Raw genomic sequence first — 21,510 nt, 5'->3', positions numbered from 1 at the left:
GAGGGGAGGTGCGGGCCACACACCGCACCTGTGCCGGTGAGCGGAGACCCGGGCACCTGTCGGAAGCCACCGCAGGAACGATGGAGAAGGGGGGGTGAAGCAGGGATCCCCCTGCCCACATGCCTCCCCCCACCACAACTCCTCTTCCCCACCCCCAGCCTCCACCGCCATGCTGGCATAAGAAAGGGAAAGTAAACATTGGGCAGCTCTAGACGCACTTCCCCGCCATTCTCCCCTAACTCCAAACCTGAGAGGGAAAAGTTGGGAGGATGGAATGAAGCTGGCGGGAGGAGAAGAGTGAATTGGAGAGGTTTGGGGGGGCCCCTATTCCCGCCCCCACCTCCCGCCAGTTCCTTAGCACCTGTCTGGCTGCTGTCACCCCAGCCTGGACATACCGGGGAAGGAGGGGCAAGGAAATGAAAGGGAACCAACTCCCCAGACCCAGGACCCAAGAGCCCAGGCCTGGAGCAGCCAGGCAACATCAGGGGGTGGGGAGTAAATGGGGGCTGAGCTACCCCGTTCTGATCGCACCCACACTTACTGGGAACGGGAGAGGAAGCCTAGGGAAGCTTCCTCAGGGGTCAGGTCGGGCCGGGGGAGGGAGCCGTCCCCGTGCTCAGACACACACCAGCCTGGGGGTTGGGGGGCAGGAGACTGACCTGTGCCAACCGATCGGAGGTTTGTAGGCTTCGCCGAGGAGGAAAAACCGAAAGGGGATTTCTTCAAGGGGACAGAGCGGACCGGACCGAGGCTAAACCTGCTTCCTGGGCTTCCCCTCCCGGGAGCTGCTGGGGTAACTCCCAGGAACATGGGAGCCCAGACCACGCTCCACTTCTGAGCCCCAAACCTAAAGTGCCCCGGGCCCGGCTGTTCACTCCTAGGAGTGTAGGAGAGTGGCCAAAGATGATGCTGCAGAGCCCCCTTGGGCCCCTGAAAGCAGAATTGGGGGCCAGGGAGACAGAGCACACTCTCTATCAACTAAATCCAGCCCCACGCGCCGTCCACCCCGAAGGAGCGATCGTTCCGCAGAAAAGGGCCCTTAGACCGGCTGAGCATCTCCCCCTCGCCCCGAACGCTTGTAGTGTTATGGGGGGGAAAGAGTGGGGCCTGGGCACCGGGGCCACAGCGTCTCTTCTGTGGGGACCACAGGCGCCATCATGACCTGGAGGGTGCCCACCCCCTGGCACCGGTGTCCAGCCTGCAGAGGGAACAGCCAGAGTTTGGGGAGGGGAAGAAAGAAGTTCGGGGGATGGGGGGGAAGAAGAAATGGGAAAACACACACAGACACACACACACAAACATACACACGGCAAGCAGCTGACTTCCCAGGTCACTCAGCCCTTCCTTTGCTTCCTCTTCCCGGCTTCCTCAGAGACTGTGCAACTTCAACTGGCTACCCCACCTTCTCGCTCCCCTGCTCTGTCTCTGGCTTCACATTTCAATGGCAAAAATGTCCTTTGTCTTTTTTTTCTTTTTTTTTTTTGATGAGGAAAAAAATAGCAGCATTTACTGGGAGAGAGGACAGGCATGGGATGTAGGGTGGGCTTTCTGTTGTTGGGTTTTTTCCTTTTTTTTCTTTAAATAAAAAAAAAAAATAAAGTACCTTTTCCCACCAAAAGGAGCAACGCTGGAACCTGGGGAGGAAGGAGCTAGTGTTGGTGCGAACGAGCCGGGCCGTGGAACGGCCTCAGGGTCACACCCGTGGCAGAGGGAGAGCACCTGAAGGGGAACACGGGCAGGGGCCAACGGGGACGTGCGGGCTTGGGCACCGCCGCCCGCTCCGGGCCACTCCAGCCGCCCGCTCCGGGTTGTCCGCTGCCCCCGCCACGGGCTGGCCTGGGGCGCTCGGCTTTTCTTCTTTTGGCAAAGTGCAGCTGCCCCCGGGTCTCCGAGAGGCTGGCGGCAAGGGATGGGGGGAGCTAGTTGAGCGTCCCCCGGCAGTTCTCGGAGCCACACAGGCAAGGGATCTTTACGTCTTCAATGGGGAACTTGTAGTCGTAGGTGATCTCCTCGTTGACGTTGATGTGCTGCTTGGAGTAGATGACGATCTTCTTCTGGGACTCCACGGTGATCACCTTGGCGTAACAGTTGGGCTGGAGGGCGACGGAGGGAGACAGCAGCAGCGGGTCAGTCTCCCCAAAACGGTCCCGTCTGCCCCTGGAGCTACTTGGCCCTCACCCCGCTGTCAGCCAGCGAGCAAGTGGGTGGGGCGGGAGGAGCCCCCGGGGTCTCGGCCCCTGACCCAGAGCCCTGCCATTCCCTCGCTCTAGACAGGCAGTCCATCGACCCTGCCCACTGTCCAGAGGCTGTACTCCAAACTCAAACCACCATGGTGGGAGGAGGGGAGGGGGGGCTTCCCAAGCCCCCCCTGCTACAAGCTGAAGCTCCTCCCACTCGGCTTCTAGTCTCCGTATCAATTCACCCCACATTCCCTATCTGCTCCCTAGCCTACCTTTTAGCCTCGATCACCTGCCTCCATCTCCCGGCTCCTGACATTCCCCAAGTTTGAAACTCCCTTCCTCCCTCCTCTCTTTCCCTCCTGCAAAGTCCAACAGACCTCAGCCGGCCCGCGGTCCAAGCCCTTCTAAAATCTCACTCCTTCTAACAATTCTTCCCCGATTACCTTCAAGATCCTAAGTCATGTAAACCCATCGGCCTCTCCCATCCTCACCAACTGTGAACATGCGCTCGTTAACTTGAACATCCAATTTTCACCCTCAGTGGTGTCTTCTTGGAATAGCTAAGACAACTACATGCATCTAATTACTTATTTCCACTCCTCTTTGCCAGGGTTTTCCGTCTCTGCCCCGTGAGACTGTCAGCTCCCCCTCCTTACCTCCTTGCCACCCCATTCTCCTCTCCCCCCGGGGGCCCTCCGCCTCCCTCCTCCTCCTCTTCCTCCCCTTCCACTCACATTGCAGCTGTGATTGATGAACCTGGCAAAGTTGCCACACTTGGTGGCATCGATGATCGTGTCATGATCGACCCGGAACATATAACTGCTTCCAATGCCCTCATCCTCGTAGCGCTTCTCCCTCATGTCGGCGATCACCTGGGGTGTGGGAGTTGGGGGAGAGAGGGGAAGGGGTGGTCAGAGTTGTCCCAGGGATAATAATAATAATAATAATGCTGTTATTTGTTACGTGCTTACTATGCGCCAAGCACTGTTCCAAGCACTGAGGTAGATACAAGATAATTGGGTTGTCCCACGTGGGGCCCTCAGTCTTAATCCCCAATTTACAGATAAGGTAACTGAGGCACAGAGAAGTTAAGTGACTTGCCCAAAGTCACACAGCTGATAAGTGGCGGAGTCGGGATTAGAATCCATGACCACTGATTCCCAAGCCCAGGCTTTTTCCTCTGAGCCACGCTGCTTCTCTATAGATAGCGGCGGGCGGCTCGAGCCTTACCCCTCCTGCCCTAGGACAACCCCGACCAACCCTTCCCCTCTCTCCCTGTCCCCCGGCAGCTCCCTTCTCGTCCCGGAACTCGGTTTCCCCAGGTCTCACAGACTTGGAGCCGCTGGTGCGCCCCAGGGTCCATACCTGCCGGATGTTCTGTCCCACGTACTCGATGACCATCTCATCGGCTGCGATGGGTTCCATGGCAAACAGGCCCCAGTCGTGGATGTGGCTCTTGCAGAACTTGAGCTTCTTCTTCCGGAACTGGGGGCCCACGGGAAAGATGAGTTCTGGGGCTCCGAGGGCGTCTCACTCCCTGAGTGTGCCCTCGCTCCCCAGGGCAAAACTGGCACACTGCCCCAGCTCAAGAAGCGGAGAGCAGAGCCCCCAATGGAGGACAGATCTCCTGGCTTTGCCCAGTGGTTCCTCCTCTGGCTGGCCGTCTGTGACAGATGGATCCTAAGCCCTACCTGATGATCTCTGTGGGTCAGCGACAACCCAGAGTCCGGAGCACCGGGCCCCCCACCTCTTCCCCACAACCCTGACCCCTCTTCTCCCAGCAGTCTCACCTTGAGCTGGTTGAACTTGAGCAGGTCACTGTCGCAGCTGCCGGTAAAGGAGGAGAGCAGCCGGCGCTGCTCTGAGCGCCGCTCGGAGCCCGCCCGAGTGGAGGCGTGAGGCTGGGCCGGGATGCTCATGCCCTGTGGGTTGGGGGGGACGAGCGTGGTTCAGGGTGGGGGGGTTGAGGCAGGTGCACCCTCGAGAGAGAGCCCCCTCAGTTGGGAACCGGGCCCCGGCAGGAGAAGGCCAGCCGGAACGGGGCAGGGCGTGGCTGGGGCCGAGACCTACCTGGGTATCAGCCGGGGGCTCGTCGGCGAAGGCGCGGCTGTTGTTGAGGTATTTGAGTTTGTCTTTCTTGTCGATCTTGTAGTAGCCCTCGCTGCGGGCACAGCCCGTCGTGTGTTCTCGCATGTCGTCCTCCCGCTTCTTCTTCTTTGGGGTGGACAAGCTGGTGGGTGATGGGAGGTTAAGGGCTCAACAGACCCACTGAGGGGATAGTACGGAGCCCCCAGGCCCCGGGTTCTGGGCCCCTCAGCTTTCCCGTCTGGGGGCGGAGGGCATTTTAGAGAACCCTAGGGCAGCCCTGTCCAATGGGGACTTGTTATCGCAACCCCAGGAGGCAGAGGGAGCGGGTCTGAAACAAGGTGGGACCCCAGACATTTGACTGTATGGCCTGGGGCCTGTCTGCATCCATCCTGTCTTCTGACAAGGTGGGGAATTCAAGACAAGAAGGAAGAAAAGTGTCTCCGATATGGGACTCAATAGAGCCGCACGAAGGCTGGGGCAGAGCCCATAGGCCCCAGTCCTGCCCCTCAGGTTGTACTGGGCCTGAGCTCTGAGCTCGGGGGGGGGTGGAGAGGAGAGGACGGTGGAGAGGGGAGAGGGAGGCAGTCGTCTTGGTGGGGCTGACTGGGCAGGTCTCGCAGTGACCCAAGCCCCCCGCTTTCCCCTTCCCTGCACTCAGGCCATACAGACTCTTCCATCCCCGCTTTCCCCTTCCCTGCACTCAGGCCATACAGACTCTTCCATTCCCACTCACCAGAGTGAATTATCCAAGCATTGGTACAGCACTCTCGTGAGCAGGAGAAATGTCCCAAGAAACCCCAAGGGGAGGGGAGGGGTCAATCTGAAGATGCCTCATTTCCAATTCTCTAGACTGGAAGCTCGCTGTGGGCAGGGAATGCATCCATCAACTCTACTGTACTCTCCCAAGCGCTTCGGACAGCGCTCTGCATACAGTGAGTGCTCAATCTGAATCACTGACTGTTTGGAATAAGCAGGTCTGCCTGTCCCTGTAGGATTTCTGACGTTCCCAAAAGGCCCGGAGGGGCCATTATGGGGTGCGAGAGGCCAGTAGGATGGGCCCCCGGAGCAGGAGCCCAAGCGACCCGGCAGCGACCAATGAAAAGGATATAGGGATGGTAGACCCAGAGGGTGTCGTTGAGCCAGTCCATGCCATTGTCCTGCTGCAACAGCCGGTCGTAAGTGATGCACAGAAACTTGATGTCCTCCTCGTCGATGCCACCGTTCCAGATGTCGTACAGGATGGTCATCTCCTCGAACTCCGAGCGGGGCCGGAAGAGGGGGCGGCGGGGCGAGTAGTCGGGCGAGGGCAGGGCTGCGGCATCCTCGTGCCGTTTCTTGGGTGGGCGGCGCCACGGCCCCTTGGTCTTGACGAACCCTGCACATTCCACCAGTTCCACGTCCCCGCGCCCCGGGGGCTCCTCGGACCACTGGTTTTCCAGCTCCTTGAAGGGGAGCTTCTCCGCCTCGGCCGCCACGGGCGCCGGGAGCTCGGGGTCCAGGCCGCCCTCGTTCCGGAAGTCCAGGGTCACGGCCCGGGGGTCCTGCAGGCCGTAGAAAGTGGTGGCCTGCTGGCTGGCCAGCTGCAGCAGCTGCTCCCGACCCCCGGCTCCACCAGCCGGGGGAAGCGGGACAGGGAGCTCGGGAGGGGGCTGGGGGGGCCCGGGCTGGGGGACGTTCAGAGCCAGCACGGCTGGTGGGGAGCGTTTGGGCCGGCCTGGCTTCCTCTTCACCGGTGGCGGGCAGGGGGGAGGGGAGGCCGGAGGCGGGAGAGGTGGAGGGAGAGGAGGAGGGGGCGGAGGGGGAGGGAGGAGCGGGGGTGAGGGGACCTCCTGGGGGGCGGGAGGCTGGGGAGGCGAAAGGGTTGTGGTCCTGGAGGCCAGGAGAAGACCGGTCTCCAGCGGCCTGGGAGACGGTGGGCCACCCGCTCCAGAGGGCTCGTCCACTGGCCCCTCGGCCCGTCCTTCCCCGAGGGGCTTCTGGGGACACGGCAGGGGGCCGGCCTGGAGCAGCAAGGAGGTGCCCGGCTCGGGGAAAGTGGGGGTGAAGCTGAAGTCTCGCCCGGGAGTCCGGGGGACACCCCCGCCGCTCAGCCCCGGCGACTGAGATGGGTAGGAGAAGGGGCTGCCGGGCACCTGGGGGGAGCTGAGGGTCAGGCTGCTGCCCGTCAGGGGAGTGTCGCTGCCCGGGGTGGCGGGCACCGTTTCTGTGCTCTGGGACTTGGCCAGGACGACCCGGCCCGGCGTGCGGGGCAGCTCCTCCTCCGGCGGGGGTTTCGGGGGGGCAGGGAGCCGCTCAGGGCCAGGGGCCGGGGGTGGAGAGGGGAGCAGCGGAGGTCCCCGGGGAAGCTCGGGTTCCGGTTCCGGGGGGCAGAGGACCTCAGGGCCCGGAGTGCCCAGCCTGCCCTCTTCCCCCGGCCAGGCCCGCCTCGGGACGTCTCCGGGAATGCTGGTCTGGCTGGGTGGAGGCTCCTCTGAGGGAGTCGGGGGTCGCAGCTCGCGGGGCGGCTCCTCCTCTGCTGGCCCCTGGGGGCTCTCGGGCTTCGGTTCTGGCTCTTCCACTAAAGGGGAGAAAGCCAGGGTGTGTGATAACGAGACCCTCAGCAGACCTCCAGCCCCCTGTCTCCTCTGTAGAGTCCCTGGGACCACCTTGGCTCCAGCCAGGCTGGAGGCTACTAGGAGCTGGTGTGTGTGCAGCAGGGAGGAGGGGGGACTTTGGATCCCTCCCGTGGCAGGGACGAGGAGAGCAGACTCCCTTTGTGCAGGACAGCCAGCTAATAATAATAATAATAATAATAATAATAATAATAACGATATTTGTTAAGGGCTTACTATATGCCAGACACTGTGTGGATACAAACAAATTGAGTTGGACGTGGTCCCTGTCCCACACGGGGTTCACAGTTTCAATCCCCATTTTACAGATGAGGGAACTGAGGCACAGAGAAATGAAGTGACTTGTCCAAGGTCACACAGCAGTCACACAACCCATGACCTTCTGACTCCTAGACTCGAGCTCTATCCACTACACCATGCTGTTTCTCATGGCTAGGAGGACTCGAGGGGCACAGTATAAAACTCCATTCGGCCCACCAGATTTCTTCTGGTTTCCTTGTCGCTGCTGTCACCCGAGCACAAACAAACTGCATGGGCCCAGAAGAATCTAGTCTTGAGCTCTCCCCACATTTTAATTTGGGGTTTTTTTAATGGTATTTGTTAAGCTTCTACCATGTGCCAGGCAGTGTACTAAGCCCTGGAGAAGATACAAGCTAAGCAGGTGGGACTCAGTCCATGTCACACACGTGCTCATTTTCTTAATCCTTATTTTACAGATGAGGTAATTTAGGCACAGAGAAGTAAAGCGACTTGTCCCAGGTCACATAAGTTCCGAATCGGAGCCTCCAACGTGGCCTGCTGCCTCAGCAGCTCAGGCCAGGGTCCGACTCACCAAAGGGCCTGGGCCCCATCATGACTCTGGCCTCCTGGGCTCCTCTGGAGCCCTTCTGGGCATTTCCGTTGCTGCTGTGCATGAGCAGGACTGGACCCTGCCCATTCCCGATCTCTTCCCTCAGTCGTGGGGGACAGGAGTCCACACAGACCCACCAGGATGCAGGCAGAAGGTTACAATGCTGGTTCGCCACAGGGAGACCTCCTTATCCCCACCCTCTCTGCCCCAACCCTCTCCCAGGACAGGTCAGGACAGCGTAAAGTATAATCTCGTTCGGCCGGTGTGAGAGACTCCAACCCAGGCTGAAATCGCGGGGCCTGGCCCAGTCCCATTTGGTCTAAAAGTCCAAAGGATGGGGTGCTGAGTAAAGCGCTTTGCACCACCCAAACCCCAATGGGTGCCCATTGATTGTCTGACAGATCACAAACATGATGGAGGCTGACAGAGGAGAGAATGGGCCACCCCCGCCAGCTCGATCCCTTCTATTCACCATTCTGGAGAAGTCGCCTGGCCTAGTGGCAAGAACCCAGGCCTGAGGGTCAGAAGACCTGGGTTCTAATTCCAGCTCTGCCACTTGTGACCCTGGTTGAGTCACTTAACGTCTCTGGGTCTCAGTTTCCTCATCAGTAAAATGGGGGTTCTCCCTATTTAGACTGAGAGCCCCATGCGGAGCAAGGACTGTGCACCACCTGATTATCTGGTACCTATCCCAACCCTTAGTACAACGCTTGACACGTAGTAAGTATTTAACTATAACATAATTATTATCACTAGGGCAACGAAGGCAGGAAGGGGTAAGCAGAACAGGGGAAGGACCAAAGGAGAGAGGGAAAGGAGAGCCCCTGAAAAGACTGGGCACCCAGGAGTAGCTGATGCCTGGGAGGGAGTGGTCCCTGGAGACGGGTTGCTAGGAAAGAATGAGCCTACAGGGAGTGAGCCAGTGCTGAGCCAGTGCCTGGCCCGAGCCCTGGGCACCTGCTGCTGCCGTCGCCAGCACCATCCCTGGGGGCCCGCCTCCTGGGTCCAGCTGCCGCCTGGCCCTTCAACCCCCTCGGCTCGGCTCCTGAGATGGGTATCCCCGGCTGCAGTGTCCCACCCCCTCGCCCTAAGTCTGAGGCCCCACCGGAGGCTGTTCAGAACAGAGAAGCGTCCTTCCCACTGACACCCCCAGGTCTCCTCCAGAGGTGAGCGAACAAGGCACCCAGGAACTCAGGAATAATCGCACTGCCTCACCTGGAGTTTCCAAGGGGGACTGTCCTCTGCTCCCTGGCTCTCCGTCCGGCCCGGCGGGGGCCGCAGGCTCCTCCTGCACCATCTCCCGGTCATCCCCGAGCTGGCCCAGGGCCACCGCCTCCGCCACCATGGCCGGCTCGTCCACCACGGGCGTCAGCTCTAGGATAGTCATCTCCTCCTCTGCCTCGGTGACCGCCTCCTGACCATCCAACTGAGCGTCAAACTCAGGACCAGAGGCGGCATGGCCTTCACCTTCATCCCCTTCCTCCTCCTCCTCCTCCTCCTCTTCTTCTTCTTCTTCTTCCTCTTCCTCCTCCGAGTCCGAGCTCGACTCATACTCTGAGGACTCGCTCTCATCGGACGACTCTGCTTCTGCTTTGGAGGAGCCCACGCTCACCATGTCCTCTGCAGGAGTGGGAGGGGGTGGGGAAGGGGGAAGGAGGCAGAGGAAAAGCATTAACGGGGGATCCCCTTCCTAGTAAACCTTGCATGGCCTCGACTGGGTCGGCAGCAGGGGATACCAGCTCCTCTGCTAATTCTGGGCTGGAGACTCCCTTCTCTGCTCTCCATTCTGGACCCGTGAGCCCCTGATCTCTTTCAGCCCAGGGGTGGGGATGGGGGCCTGGGGTGAGTCCCCGAGCGGGAACCTCAACTGCAGCTGTGTCAGAGCACCACGGCCTGGAGGGCACGTGAGGCTGGAGCTCAGATAGGGGCAACGAGACAGGCAGGGCCTGGGGCAACCGGTTTCCCCAGCAAAGCATGGATCCTGTGTGGGAGGCCAGGCAGCGGCTGTCGGAGGAAGCAGTCCTGGAGGTTGGACCTGGGTAGTCTAGGATAGTCATCTCCTCTTGTGAGAGACTCCAACCCAGGCTGAAATGTGACCCTGGTCCACCCTTGACCCCCTCACTGCCTCGGAGCAGGGTGCCCGACCCTTGGCTAAGCCCTCGCCTTCCAGGACTCGGCACCACGTCAGAATCCCGAAGACACTGCCCACCCCAGTGGCCAGGCCCCCAGAGCCCAGGAGACTCACCGCCCTCTGAGTCCTGCTCCTCTTCCTTCTCGCTTGATTCTACCTCGGGGATTTCATCGTCAAGCTCATCTTCCTCTCCCTCCTCTTCCTCCTCCTCCTCCTCTTCCTCATCTTCATCCTCCTCCTCCTCTTCTTCCTCCTCCTCCTCGAGTGATATAAAAGCCAACAGGTCACCGATCCCATTCTGGTCAAGAACCTCACAGCAGAGCTGGGGGTGGGGGTTAGGCAAGGCAAGGAGCGGATGCAAAACCACCTGCACCCAGGACCCCAAAGGGCCGAGTCCCAAGCTAGAATCAGACCCCCAGCTCTTTCTCCCATTCCAGCCCTGCCCCCAACCCCCGACTCCTTTCCCAGTGCTCCACCCACTTTGTCAGATGTAGGTTTGACCAGCCTATCCCCCTCTAGCTCCTCCTCCTTGTCTGAAGAAGACTCTTCTTCCTCCTTTTCATCCTCTTCCTCCCCTTCGCTGTCTAGCTCCAGGGGCCGGGCTGGCCGGCGTCGGGTGCTGACGGCGTCCGGGTCCTTCTTGGAGAGCTCAGAAGGCAGGCTGCCCCCATCCCTGTCCCTCTCCGACTCTGTGGGGGGGACAGTGAGGGGAGGGGAAGGTCAGGGGCAAGGGAGGAGCTCATCGTGGGGGGACACGTGGGAACGGGATGGAAGTTGGGGGGGCGGGGTCTTCAGACCTTCATCCTCCTCATCCACTGAGGTGGAGGGCCGCAGCCGTTTCTGGTCTCCGGAGGCAGCTGCTTCTGGAGGCTCTTTCCTTTTCACCTGCCGAGGAGGAAGGGGAATGAGTTGGATGGGGGCTCCACTCTCCTGATCAACGCGTCCGCTCCCAGCCCACAAGCCCCCGGCCCACATTCAGGGAGGGCAGAGGAGTGGTAGGATGCCTTGTGTTTGGGGTACAGCCTGGCACTCAACCAGCCCTGCTCTGGGGGAGTCCCTAGAAGAGGGGAGCAATGCTGCCAACCTGGGACAGACCTCACCCCAGTTTCCCTTCCCAGCCAGGATCAGAGAGATGCTGTGGTGGGAGGGGGAACCCCAGCTTCCTCATCCCCCGGTTTTCTCCGGGGCTCCTGTGACACTGTCTCATCAGGATCCCTCCCCACCTCTTCCACCAACCGCCCACCGCTCACCTTGAAGGAGGGCAGCCGGATGGCTCCTCGTAGCCCGATGCCTAGCCCCATGCCCTCGTAGCCCAGTCCTTCCCCCTTGTTCCAGTTCTCCAGGAGGCAGGAGGTGATCCGGTCCTTGGGCTTCGGTTTTTCCTCGTCCTTGTGCTCTCCTGATTTCACTGGCGTTAGTGAGGCCTGCTGGGAAGGCAGGGAGGAAGACGGGTCCCGAGGACGGGATTAGGGGACGGGGCCACACTCTCAACCAGATTGGCCCAGGGATGTTCAAGCAAGGCTACTCGGGGGAGCCGGACCCTCGCCTCCCCTCAACATAGGCCAGTGGGGGAGAGGTAGGGCCCTCCATCATGCCACCTCACCTTGGCCAGTCGCTCTTTCTTGTCCCACCACTCGTCGAAGGCCCGGAAGGCCACCACCTCCACCATCTTGCGGTTCAGGTCCCGCTTCATGATGGCTTTCAGCTCCTTGACGATCACTAGCAGGACACCATCCACCGTGGCCTTGTGTGGGTCCTCTTTCTTGGGCACGTAGCCCGGCGGGGGCACCGAGGGGTCGAACTTGGGCAGCGGGGGCCACTGCTGGCCCCGGCCCATGGAGGCCCCCATGGAGAAGGGGCGGTAAGGGGGCAAGTTGACAAACTGCATACTGCTGCCCATGAAGGGGTGGTACTGGTACATGCCCTGCCCCTGCATCATGCGGCTCAACATCTGGGTCTGCATCTGGAAGGACATGGGCATCCCGCCCCACTGGTTGCCCAACACGTTCATCATGTCCACCTGCATCATGGGGAACATGCCCGGGTGAAAGGGGGGCAGCGGGGGCAGGATGTGGGGCGGGGGCACCCCCGGCGGGGCCGGTAGAGGCGGAGGGGGCACCGTGACTGCCGGGTGTGTGGGCGGCGGGGGCAGCGGGGGCGGCATGGGGAAACCAGGCTGCGGAGGGGGCGGCGGGGGCGGGGGGAGTGGGGGGAAGCCTGGTGGCGGCGGCGGCGGCGGTGGCGGGGGTGGCATGGGGATGGTGGGGGCCAGCACTGCGGCACTGGTCACTGGTGTGTTCACCACGATGGGCTTGGGGCAGTCGGCGCTGGTGATGGGGGCCGAGGGCAACTCGTCATCTGAGATCTCCATGTCCTCCCCCGAGGAGTGCTGGCCCTGTGCAAAGACAGGAAAAAAGGGAGGGAGGAGGGAAGGGAGAGCCTTCAGCAGAGGGGTGGAGGCACCCAAATGACCCAGGCCCTGGCCAGACCTGGGAAGCAAGGCAACTTGCCACCTGTCTCCAGAGACAAAGCCACTTCCCCTCCAATCACCAATCTTCAGATCCCACATGGACACACGCTCACAAACCCAGGCGGAGGGGGACGAAGGAGGTGGAGGCAAGAAGTGGGGAGTGCTAGCCAATCCAGGCCATCACCCAAAGGTCCCCTGCTCATGCCCAGGGGCTCCACCGGGGTAGCTCAGTGCCCGGCCCTGTAAAACAGACCTCCTTTATAGCCAGCCGGCAGTAAATCCCAGAGCCAGAAGATGCGAGTAAATATATACTCAGGTCTCTAAGAATGAGGGGCTGAAATTCTTGGAAGACCCTTGAGTTATGGGAAAATGGCCTTAAAACAATCACTGACTCAAGGGGAACTCATGGATCGGGAGGAGATGGTTAGAAAACACCACCTTGATCTCCACTTTCTGATCCTAATTCCTGTATTGTTGTTTGGATCATCACTCTCAGAAAGCGTTACACCCTTGTCGTTCATTGTTATTTTACTGCTTTAAATACTGGAAAGTTGTACAAAGACCAAGAAGCACTAAGTCCAGCCCAGCTCAGCACAACAGTAAGACAGAGGTGGAGTCGGGGAAATGAGAAACAGCATCTCCGCGCCCAAACCCTGTCCTCCCCGTCATTCCCAGCACTGTAGACAGCACCACCATCCTCCCTGACTCACAAGCCTGTAACCCTGGCGTTATCTTCAACTCATCTCTCTTATTCAACCCACACATTCAATCTGTCACCAAATCCTGTCCGTTTTACCTTCGCAATATCTCTAGGATCCACCTTTTCTTTCCCTTCCAAACAGCTACTACGCTGTTCTGAGCATTTACTCTAACCCACCCTGATTACTGGATCAGCCTCTTCGCTGACCTCCCTGCCTCCTGTCTCTCCCCACCCCAGCCCATACTCACTCTGCTGCCTGGACCATTTTCCTAAAAAAACATTCAGTCCACATCTCCCCACTCCTCAAGAACCTCCAGTGGTTGCCCTTCCTCCTCATAACAAACTCCTTACCATCAGTTCTGAAGTACTCAATCAGCTCGCCCCCACCTATCTTACCTCACTGAATTCCTCACATTTCACTTCTCCAGCGTCTATCTCCTCACTGACCCTTTGCCTACATCCTCCTTCTGGCTTGGAAGTCCCTTCCCCCTCCATATGCAACACACCACCACCGTACCCACTTTCAAACCTTTATTAAAACCACATTTCTTCTAAGAGACCTTTTCTAAGCCCTGTTTTCTTCTACTCCCTTCTCCCTTCTGCGTCGCCTATGCACTTGGATCTCTACTTTTTAAGCAACTGATATTCACCCATCCCACATCCCCACAGCATATATATCCCTGAGCCCGCTGTTGGGTAGGGACTGTCTCTATATGTTGCCAACTTGTACTTCCCAAGCGCTTAGTCCAGTGCTCTGCACACAGTAAGCGCTCAATAAAGACGATTGATGATGATGATGATTCAATCGTATTTACTGAGCGCTTACTGTGTGTGCAGCATTTAATTTCTGCCACAAACTCTAGACTGTAAGTTTGTTGTGGGCAGGGAACTTATCTTCCAACTCTGTTGTATTGTACTCTCCCAAATGCGTAGTACAGTATTCATTCATTCATTCAATCGTATTTATTGAGCGCTTACTGTGTGCACAGCACTGTACTAAGTGCTTGGGAAGTACAAGCTGGCAACATATAGAGACGGTCCCTACCCAACAGCGGCCTCACAGTCCAGAAGGGGGAGACAGACAACAAAACAAAACATATTAATAAAATAAAATCATCATCATCATCATCAATCGTATTTATTGAGCGCTTACTATGTGCAGAGCACTGTACTAAGCGCTTGGGAAGTACAAATTGGCAACATATAGAGACAGTCCCTACCCAACAGTGGGCTCACAGTCTAAAATAAATAGAATACTAAATATGTACAAGTAAAATAGAGTAATAAACCTGTACAAACATATATACAGGTGCTGTGGGGAGGGGAAGGAGGTAGGGCAGGGGGAATGGGGAGGGGGAGAGGAAGGAGAGGTCTCAGTACTCTGCACACAGTAAGCACTCAATAAATGCCACTGATTGCCTGATTGATCTCACCTTATGATAATAATGATGGCATTCATTAAGCACTTACTATGTGCAAAGTACTGTTCTAAGCGCTGGGGAGGTTACAAAGTGAACTGGTTGTCCCACGGGGGGCTCACAGTCTTAATCCCCATTTTCCAGATGAGGGAACTGAGGCCCAGAGAAGTTAAATGACTTGCCCAAAGTCACACAGCTGACAATTGGCGGAGCCGGGATTTGAACCCATGACCTCTGACTCCAAAGCCCACGCTCTTTCCACTGAGCCACACTGCTGCTCATGCCTCACACATATATGCACGCAGCCATTTCTTTCTACACCAAATTTACCTGCGCCAACATGCGGACTGTGTCACATCGGAACAGGCTCGCTCTGTGGGGAGAACAATCCCTATTTCTTCCAGCATGTCACATAAGAGAAGCAGCGTGGCTCAGTGGAAAGAGCACGGGCTCTGGAGTCACAGGTCATGGGTTCAAATCCCGGCTCCGCCAATTGCCAGCTGTGTGACGTTGGGCAAGTCACTTAACTTCTCTGGGCCTCAGTGACCACATCTGTAAAACGGGGATTAAGATTGTGAGCCCCACATGGGACAACCTGATCACCTTGTAACCTCCCCAGCACTTAGAATAGTGCTTTGCACATAGTAAGCGCTTAATAAATGCCATCATTATTATTATTATTAACTCAGGTAATGAACACATGTGCCATAGCAGAATTGATCATAATGATAATAACGATTATTTTTGTTATGCACTTACTATGTGTCCAGCACTATTCTAAGAGCTGGGGTAGATACAAGGTAATCAGGTTGTCCCACGTGGGGCTCGCAGACTTAATCCCCATTTTACAGATGAGGGAACTGAGGCACAGAGAAGTGAAGTGGCTTGCCCAAGGTCACACAGCATGCAAGTGGCGGAGTCGGCATTAGAACCCATGGCCTCTGACTCCCAAGACTGTATATTCTCTCTCTCTCTCTCTCACACACACAGCCCCCACCCCCATCATCCCCCCAAGCAATGCCCAGTGCTGTTTAACCGACTCTTTGACCCAGGTATGGCCCCTAGACCGAATCAGAAAGATCAGATTCCGTGAGTTTCCTGGAAGGAATTGCAGGAGCCACAGGAGGGAAGAGGTGAAGGGAGCAGGGACTCCAGCCGGGTCGTATGAGGAAGGGAGAGGGTCCCTCCTTCCCAAGTCCCGGCACCTGTCCGGAGTCCCAGGGCCCCCAGTCCTAGGGCTTGGGCTGATTCATCTTTGGTTGACTCATTCATTCATTCAATCGCATTTATTGAGCACTTACTGTGTGCTGAGCACTGTACTAAGCGTTTGGGAAGTACAAGTTGGCAACATATAGGGACGGTCCCTACCCAACAGTGGGCTCACAGTCTAGAAGAGGCCTCTTGATGAGGCCGGAGAGAGTCACCAGTGGTGCCATCTTGCCTCTGAGGCACAGTGGCTTGAAATTCCACCTCAACTGGGAGAGTTTGAGAGGAAGGACGGTCCAGGATGCCTGGCCTCCTTGATCCATTCTTGTGACCAATGGCCCTTACAGTGTGTAAGTCCTTTCAGATGTCTAATCCCAGCACAGCAACCAGAGACGAGAGTGTGGCTCAAATAAGGGGGTAGCGGGCAGGGAAGGGGAGGAAGGGAACCAGAAAAAAGGGAGGCCAGGCAGCCGACTGGGCTCCCAGGCAGAGCTGTGGCCCCGCTGTGACCCCAACTAGTGCTTCTGGGCAGGGAACATGAGCAGCATGACCTAGTGGATAGATCACAGATGGCCCCGGGAATCAGACGACCTGGGTTCTAATCCTGACTCTGCCACATTTCTGTTGTGTGACCTTGGCCAAGACACTTTATTTCTCTGTGCCTCAGTTACCTCATCTGTAAGACATGGATTGGGACTGTGAGCCCCATGTGGGACATGGACCGTGTCCCACCTGGTTCGCTTGTATCTACTCCAGCGCTAATCACAGTGCCTGGCACATAGTAAGTGCTTAACTAATACCATTTAACAAAAATTAAAGAGTCTACCGACTCTGCTGTAGTCTACTCTCCCAAGCACTTAGTACAGTACTCAAGTACTCAGTACAGTAGAGGAGCAGTGTGGCTCAGTGGAAAGAGCACGGGCTTTGGAGCCAGAGGTCATGGGTTCGAATCCCGGCTCCGCCACATGTCTGCTGTGTGACCTTGGGCAAGTCACTTAACTTCTCAGAGCCTCAGTTCCCTCATCTGTAAAACGGGGATTAAGCCTGTGAGCCCCACGTGGGACAACCTGATCACCTTGTATCCCCCCAGCGCTTAGAACAGTGCTTTGCACATAGTAAACGCTTAACAAATGCCATCATTATTACTCTGCACACAATAAGCCTTCAATAAACACCACTGATTGACTATGGATCTGGGCCATTGTCCAAAGCCCTAGCTACTGGGCCAGGCTCCTCTAGTGGCTCTGGCTGCCAAGCAGAGGAGAGGGGCAGGGACCCTAATTAGGGGGACTGTTAAGCAGCCAGCCAAGTCATGCAGCATTGAGTAAGAGTATTTACGTCCAAGCCACGGCCAACAGGATTTGATACCCCTGTGTCCTTGTGCCACAGGTTACTGATGCTAACGGTTGGAGAGGGTCAGAGAATGTCCAGGAACAGCTTGTTTCCCTGACTGGAATGCCAGGACACAAGGACTTTCCCTCCAGGCAGACTGACCGAGGCCATCAGGATTAGGGAGCCCAGAAAGTGAGCTTAATGGGCCAGCAAGTAGGGGTTCTGGGTCTCCCCTAGGAGTGGGTGGGTGACTGGTGAAAAACTAAAAATGAGATCAGCAATGTGAGCGTTTTGAGAATAAAAATGCTACCAAATACTCATGTACAAATGGCGACCTGCCATGTGGGGCAGGGACTCTGTCCGATCTGATCGTCCTGTCTCGACTTCAGTGCTTAGCACATTGTAACCGCTGAACATATTCCACAATTATTATTAGTAGTGGTTTTATCAACAAATCCCAGAAAGTTGCCAGAGTTGGCAACTGAGCACGGGAGTCCTGTCTCTCTTGGCAAGCCTCTGCTCCGCTGGGAGGGGGCCTGTGGAGATGATGTCCACAAGAGAGGGGGGCCGCAACCCCCACCAGCCTCGGGCCCGCCTGGGATGTGGAGACATGCTGTGATGGTGAGGATGGTGCTGCTGCTTAATGAGGCCGGGCCCCTTATGATGGAGGGGACGGCAGACGGAGGGGACAAGACCAGGGGAGTTGGCACCATTGGGCCAGAGTATGGGAGGAGCCTGGGGTTGGGGAGAAATAGGATGTTTGCCTTAAAGTGGAGGCCAGGGGCCTGGGTCCATGTCTCCCTGAGGTCTGCACGTGAGAGAGCAGGGGGCCATCCTTCCCCCTTCACCTGGCCCACAAAACTGCCCAGGGCTGAAGGCCAGGACAGATCTGAACTCAGGGGCAAGAGACCCTACAATGAGGCCCAGACTCCCCAGCCAAGGGCACAGCTCCCCTTCACAAACACACCAAGATTCCACCGCTTCTCCCAGATTCACTCCTGTCCCCACCCCTTCCCCACTGGTCCTGAAAAAAGAGAGAGAGACAGAGAGAGAGAGAGAGAAAGACGGAGAGAGAGATGGAGAGAGCGCAAGCACACTCTGCTGCTCCGATCTGTGGTGTGCCAAGGGTTAAAATCACAAGTGGAGAAGAGTGCATCCCTTTAAATCAACTCCCAAACAGGGAGTCCAGCTGGTCGAAGCCCTCTGCAGAAAGCCCTGGCTAATTGCACATTTGCTAATCACCCTGGCTAATTAGAGGAGAACTGGTGGTCTGCTCTTCCCTGGCCCCAAGTTCCAGTTCTTCCCGCAAAGAGCTGAGTCGGATCTTGGGGGCCACCAGCTCACAGTCCATTCTCGGCAGGTTGGGGTGGGGGCAGCTAGACGGGTCCCTACCAAACGCAACTGGCAGATTTGGACGCCAGGTTCCCACGTCGTGGCGGTACCTCCTGCCCCTCAGCCCACACCCCAGAGCTGGAGCTGGGGCAGGGGCAGGGGCAGAAGCCGGATCCGGGGCCAGCACAAGCTGAGCAGCAGTCAGGCCTTGTGGGGCCTCCGGGAGAGAAGCCAGCGGAGGGGGCCGGGCCCAGATGCTGTGCTCTCAGGGGAGCTGGCCCAGGGGGCAGCTGGCGAAATGGAAAGGTGCCCTCACAGGGAGGAAGGACGTTGATGGCTGGAAGAAGGATGGCTTGGGCTCTACGCGGTCACTGGTATGCTCCAGGAGGCTGGCAGGACAACATGGGGAGGGTACGGGAGGGGGGTCTCGGTCTCCTGGGCTGCAAAAATGAGGACCGGGCCCGCTCCCCCTTACCGTCTGGGACTCCAGGTGCCTGGCTCCCAGGCCGGGCCCTGTTCTCATCCAAGCCCAGCACCAGGAGAAACAGGATTAAGGATTGCTCGCACTGCATCGCCTTGGGGTAGCCGCTGTAGCCCAGTTGGGAGAAGCGACTCCAGGGCTTTTTCATGGGCTTCAGCTTAATGTTGCATTCTGTAGTTTGGGCTCGACTTCAAGTTTTTTCTCAGAGATTTTCCTCCCTGGGCGACAGTCCCCAGGGGCACAGCCCCAAGAAGAGATTGTAAATTTAGAAACGAACGGTTGAAACGCACAGGCCTTCTCTCCAATCTCCCTACCCTATCCATTTCACGTGTGCGTGTGCATGTGTGTCTGTGTGTGTTGGAGGGTGAAGGGGTCCCAACTGGATTTGCAGTGTCCCTGGGCTTCAGGACAGCCCCACGAGCTCCCCTCAGAAGCACCAGGGAAGTGGGCACTATTTGTGAAGCCAGCAGCCCCAGGGTCCCAGGACAGCAAACTGGTAACTTCAGCAAACTGTCGGGCAACTCCATGGGCACCACGTCAGAGCTGGCAGAGGCGGGAAGCCATGAGATGAAGGAGCGTGCTGGAGCTCAGATGGGCTCAGCTCAGCCCAGCCCAGCCCAGGCCAGGTGTCTGTTACTGGCAAGCACACGTGGGCTTGGCTCTGGCCCTCCTCTTCCTGGCGACGAACCACGCCAGACAAGAACCGAAAGCAAGGGAAGCCTTTGACCCCAGCTGTTGCTCCACTCACCAGCAGGCTTCCTCTCTGAGGCAAGACAGGCTGGGCCCCGGAAGGGGAAAGAGAAAGAGCCCGGGAGTGGATTTTAACCTGAGATCCTCCACTCTCCCCCTGCCTGTCCCCCCGCAGCACCTCTTCCCAGCAGATCCCAACTCTGGCCACCCTTTGGGATTTGACACCGAGGGGAAGCACAAGAGACTCGAGAGAGACTCCCCAAACCACAAGCTGGATGTCGACACCCAGAGCACCTGTGCCCCCACCCACCCCTTCTTCACTGCACCTCAGATCCTGCACCCACTGACTCTGGCTTCCTCCTGACTGGGGGTATAGAGGGCAAGGGGGGGTTGGCCCCAGAGGCCACCTGGAGTAGGGGCTGGGATGGGGCTGAAGCTCAAAGCCTCACCTCTTATGGCCCTGGAGAAATCTGAGGCAACCCCCATGCATGCAACAGGATCGAGGGCTAAGGCCACTGTTGCTCTGCCTTGCCGGGAGGCAGGGTCCGGCAGTTCCGGGGACCCAGCGGGATGGGAGCCCGGGGCGAGTAGCCTGTTGGAAAGCTGACCGGGACACGGTGTTCAGTTGAGATGCCAGTGCCCCTCTAAGGGCCTTCCCCAATTTTTTTCCACATCAGTGGATTGGGCTCAGAGCCTCCTGGGACCCCAGTAACACATTCGATACAATCTGGTCTCACCCTCTTTGGGCCTCCAGTGCTGACCAGACCCTCGTCTACCCTAGTCAGCTGGGGAGGAGCCAGTTTGACTCACCCCATTTTACACATGGGGAAACTAAGGCAGTGCAGGGATGCTGGGCAGGGGCTGGAAGCCTGTCTTCTCAACTCCTGCCTTGGGGTTCCTTCCACGAACCAATCATTCAATCAATCAATCAGTGGTATTTACTGAGCACTTACTGCGTGCAGGGCGCTAGACTCTGTGCATAGGAGAAAACAAAATAGGTAGAAACTACCTACTAGGCCAATCCCTACTGCCTTGCACGAGAGAGGCCTGAGACCAGGGGGCAGGGGATGGGGCCGCTGTCTCCAGCAGCCCATAGCTGCAAGTCCCATGCACCTGGCCAGCCCAGGTCCCAAGCTGTCTACTATGTGAGCTCAACATCCCCAGTGCGAGAGTGAAAGTCCCTAAAACCCATCTCCCCTACATCCAGCTCTCTCCTGCCTGGGTGGGCGGGGACCACTCAGGACCGGTTTCGGGCTCTGCCGGGGACCGAGGCAGACTCTGGCTGCCCGCCCTCGCCGGCCCTGCCGGCACGACGTGATGATAATAATAATAATAATGATGGTTTTTGTTAAGCGCTTACTATGTGCAAAGCACTGTCCATGCTCAAACCACGTGCCCACCCCCGACCAATACATGCTCTGGGAAAACCCTAGACTCGAGCTGCCCTACACACCGGTCTCTGGCCCCACCTCCCATGAAAAGCGTGAGGCTGAGGGCAGCAAAAGAGAAAGCAAGAGGCTAACCACCTGGGCCTTTTCTCAGTAGTGTGAGCGGGCTGGGCCGGTGAACTCGGGCTACACAGCGAGTAAGAGGGGTTGCGGGGGGAGAAACGGACGGTTGAGGGACAGAAAGGGGACAGGAAGTCAGACGGGCCGGTCGGGTAGCACAGGAAGCATCTTGAGAAAAATGAACCTAGCGTGAGCCACCGGCCACGACAGTCATCCTGGGCTGGTCCCCTGAGGAATGCGGAGACGAGCAGTGCAAGTCCCACATGCAGGTGCCCGGCCTCCAGGGGCCAGATGACCATGGCAACCAGCCAGTATCTCTAGGAATCCTAAGCCTCATGAGGGCAGAGCACCACCTCACTTCTCATCCAACAAACTGGCCCCTTGATTCCCCCTTTCTTCTGCCTCTCCTTGCTGCGGAGAAACAGGGCCGAGGTAGGCCTAGGACACCCCCAGAGGGGAATCCCCACAACACCAAAATATCGAGGAGATTCCTCCCCAGGAAAGCAGTTTGA

The 21,510-nt window shown here is 57.8% G+C and overlaps 1 protein-coding gene across 2 annotated transcripts in view; it reads right to left on the bottom strand.

Annotated features, from left to right (window-relative positions):
- Positions 1-167: 167 nt before the first annotated feature.
- Positions 168-21,510, bottom strand: part of SETD1B (SET domain containing 1B, histone lysine methyltransferase) — a 39,599-nt gene continuing 18,256 nt past the window's right edge. For both annotated transcript variants that reach the window (XM_038762997.1, XM_038762996.1), the window contains exons 7-18: positions 11,465-12,256; positions 11,112-11,285; positions 10,659-10,746; positions 10,342-10,550; positions 9,976-10,120; positions 8,946-9,350; positions 5,377-6,825; positions 4,251-4,417; positions 3,971-4,102; positions 3,546-3,665; positions 2,915-3,052; positions 168-2,093 (exon numbers count right to left, since the gene is read on the bottom strand). In XM_038762997.1, coding sequence (XP_038618925.1) covers positions 1,920-2,093; positions 2,915-3,052; positions 3,546-3,665; positions 3,971-4,102; positions 4,251-4,417; positions 5,377-6,825; positions 8,946-9,350; positions 9,976-10,120; positions 10,342-10,550; positions 10,659-10,746; positions 11,112-11,285; positions 11,465-12,256 — 3,993 coding nt within the window. In that variant the 3' untranslated portion in view covers positions 168-1,919. The remainder of the gene's footprint in view (positions 2,094-2,914; positions 3,053-3,545; positions 3,666-3,970; positions 4,103-4,250; positions 4,418-5,376; positions 6,826-8,945; positions 9,351-9,975; positions 10,121-10,341; positions 10,551-10,658; positions 10,747-11,111; positions 11,286-11,464; positions 12,257-21,510) is intronic.

Source organism: Tachyglossus aculeatus, chromosome 21 (assembly GCF_015852505.1).
Source record: "Tachyglossus aculeatus isolate mTacAcu1 chromosome 21, mTacAcu1.pri, whole genome shotgun sequence".
Classification (NCBI taxonomy): Eukaryota; Metazoa; Chordata; class Mammalia; order Monotremata; family Tachyglossidae; genus Tachyglossus; species Tachyglossus aculeatus.
This window is presented reverse-complemented; position numbering and strand designations above follow the sequence as displayed.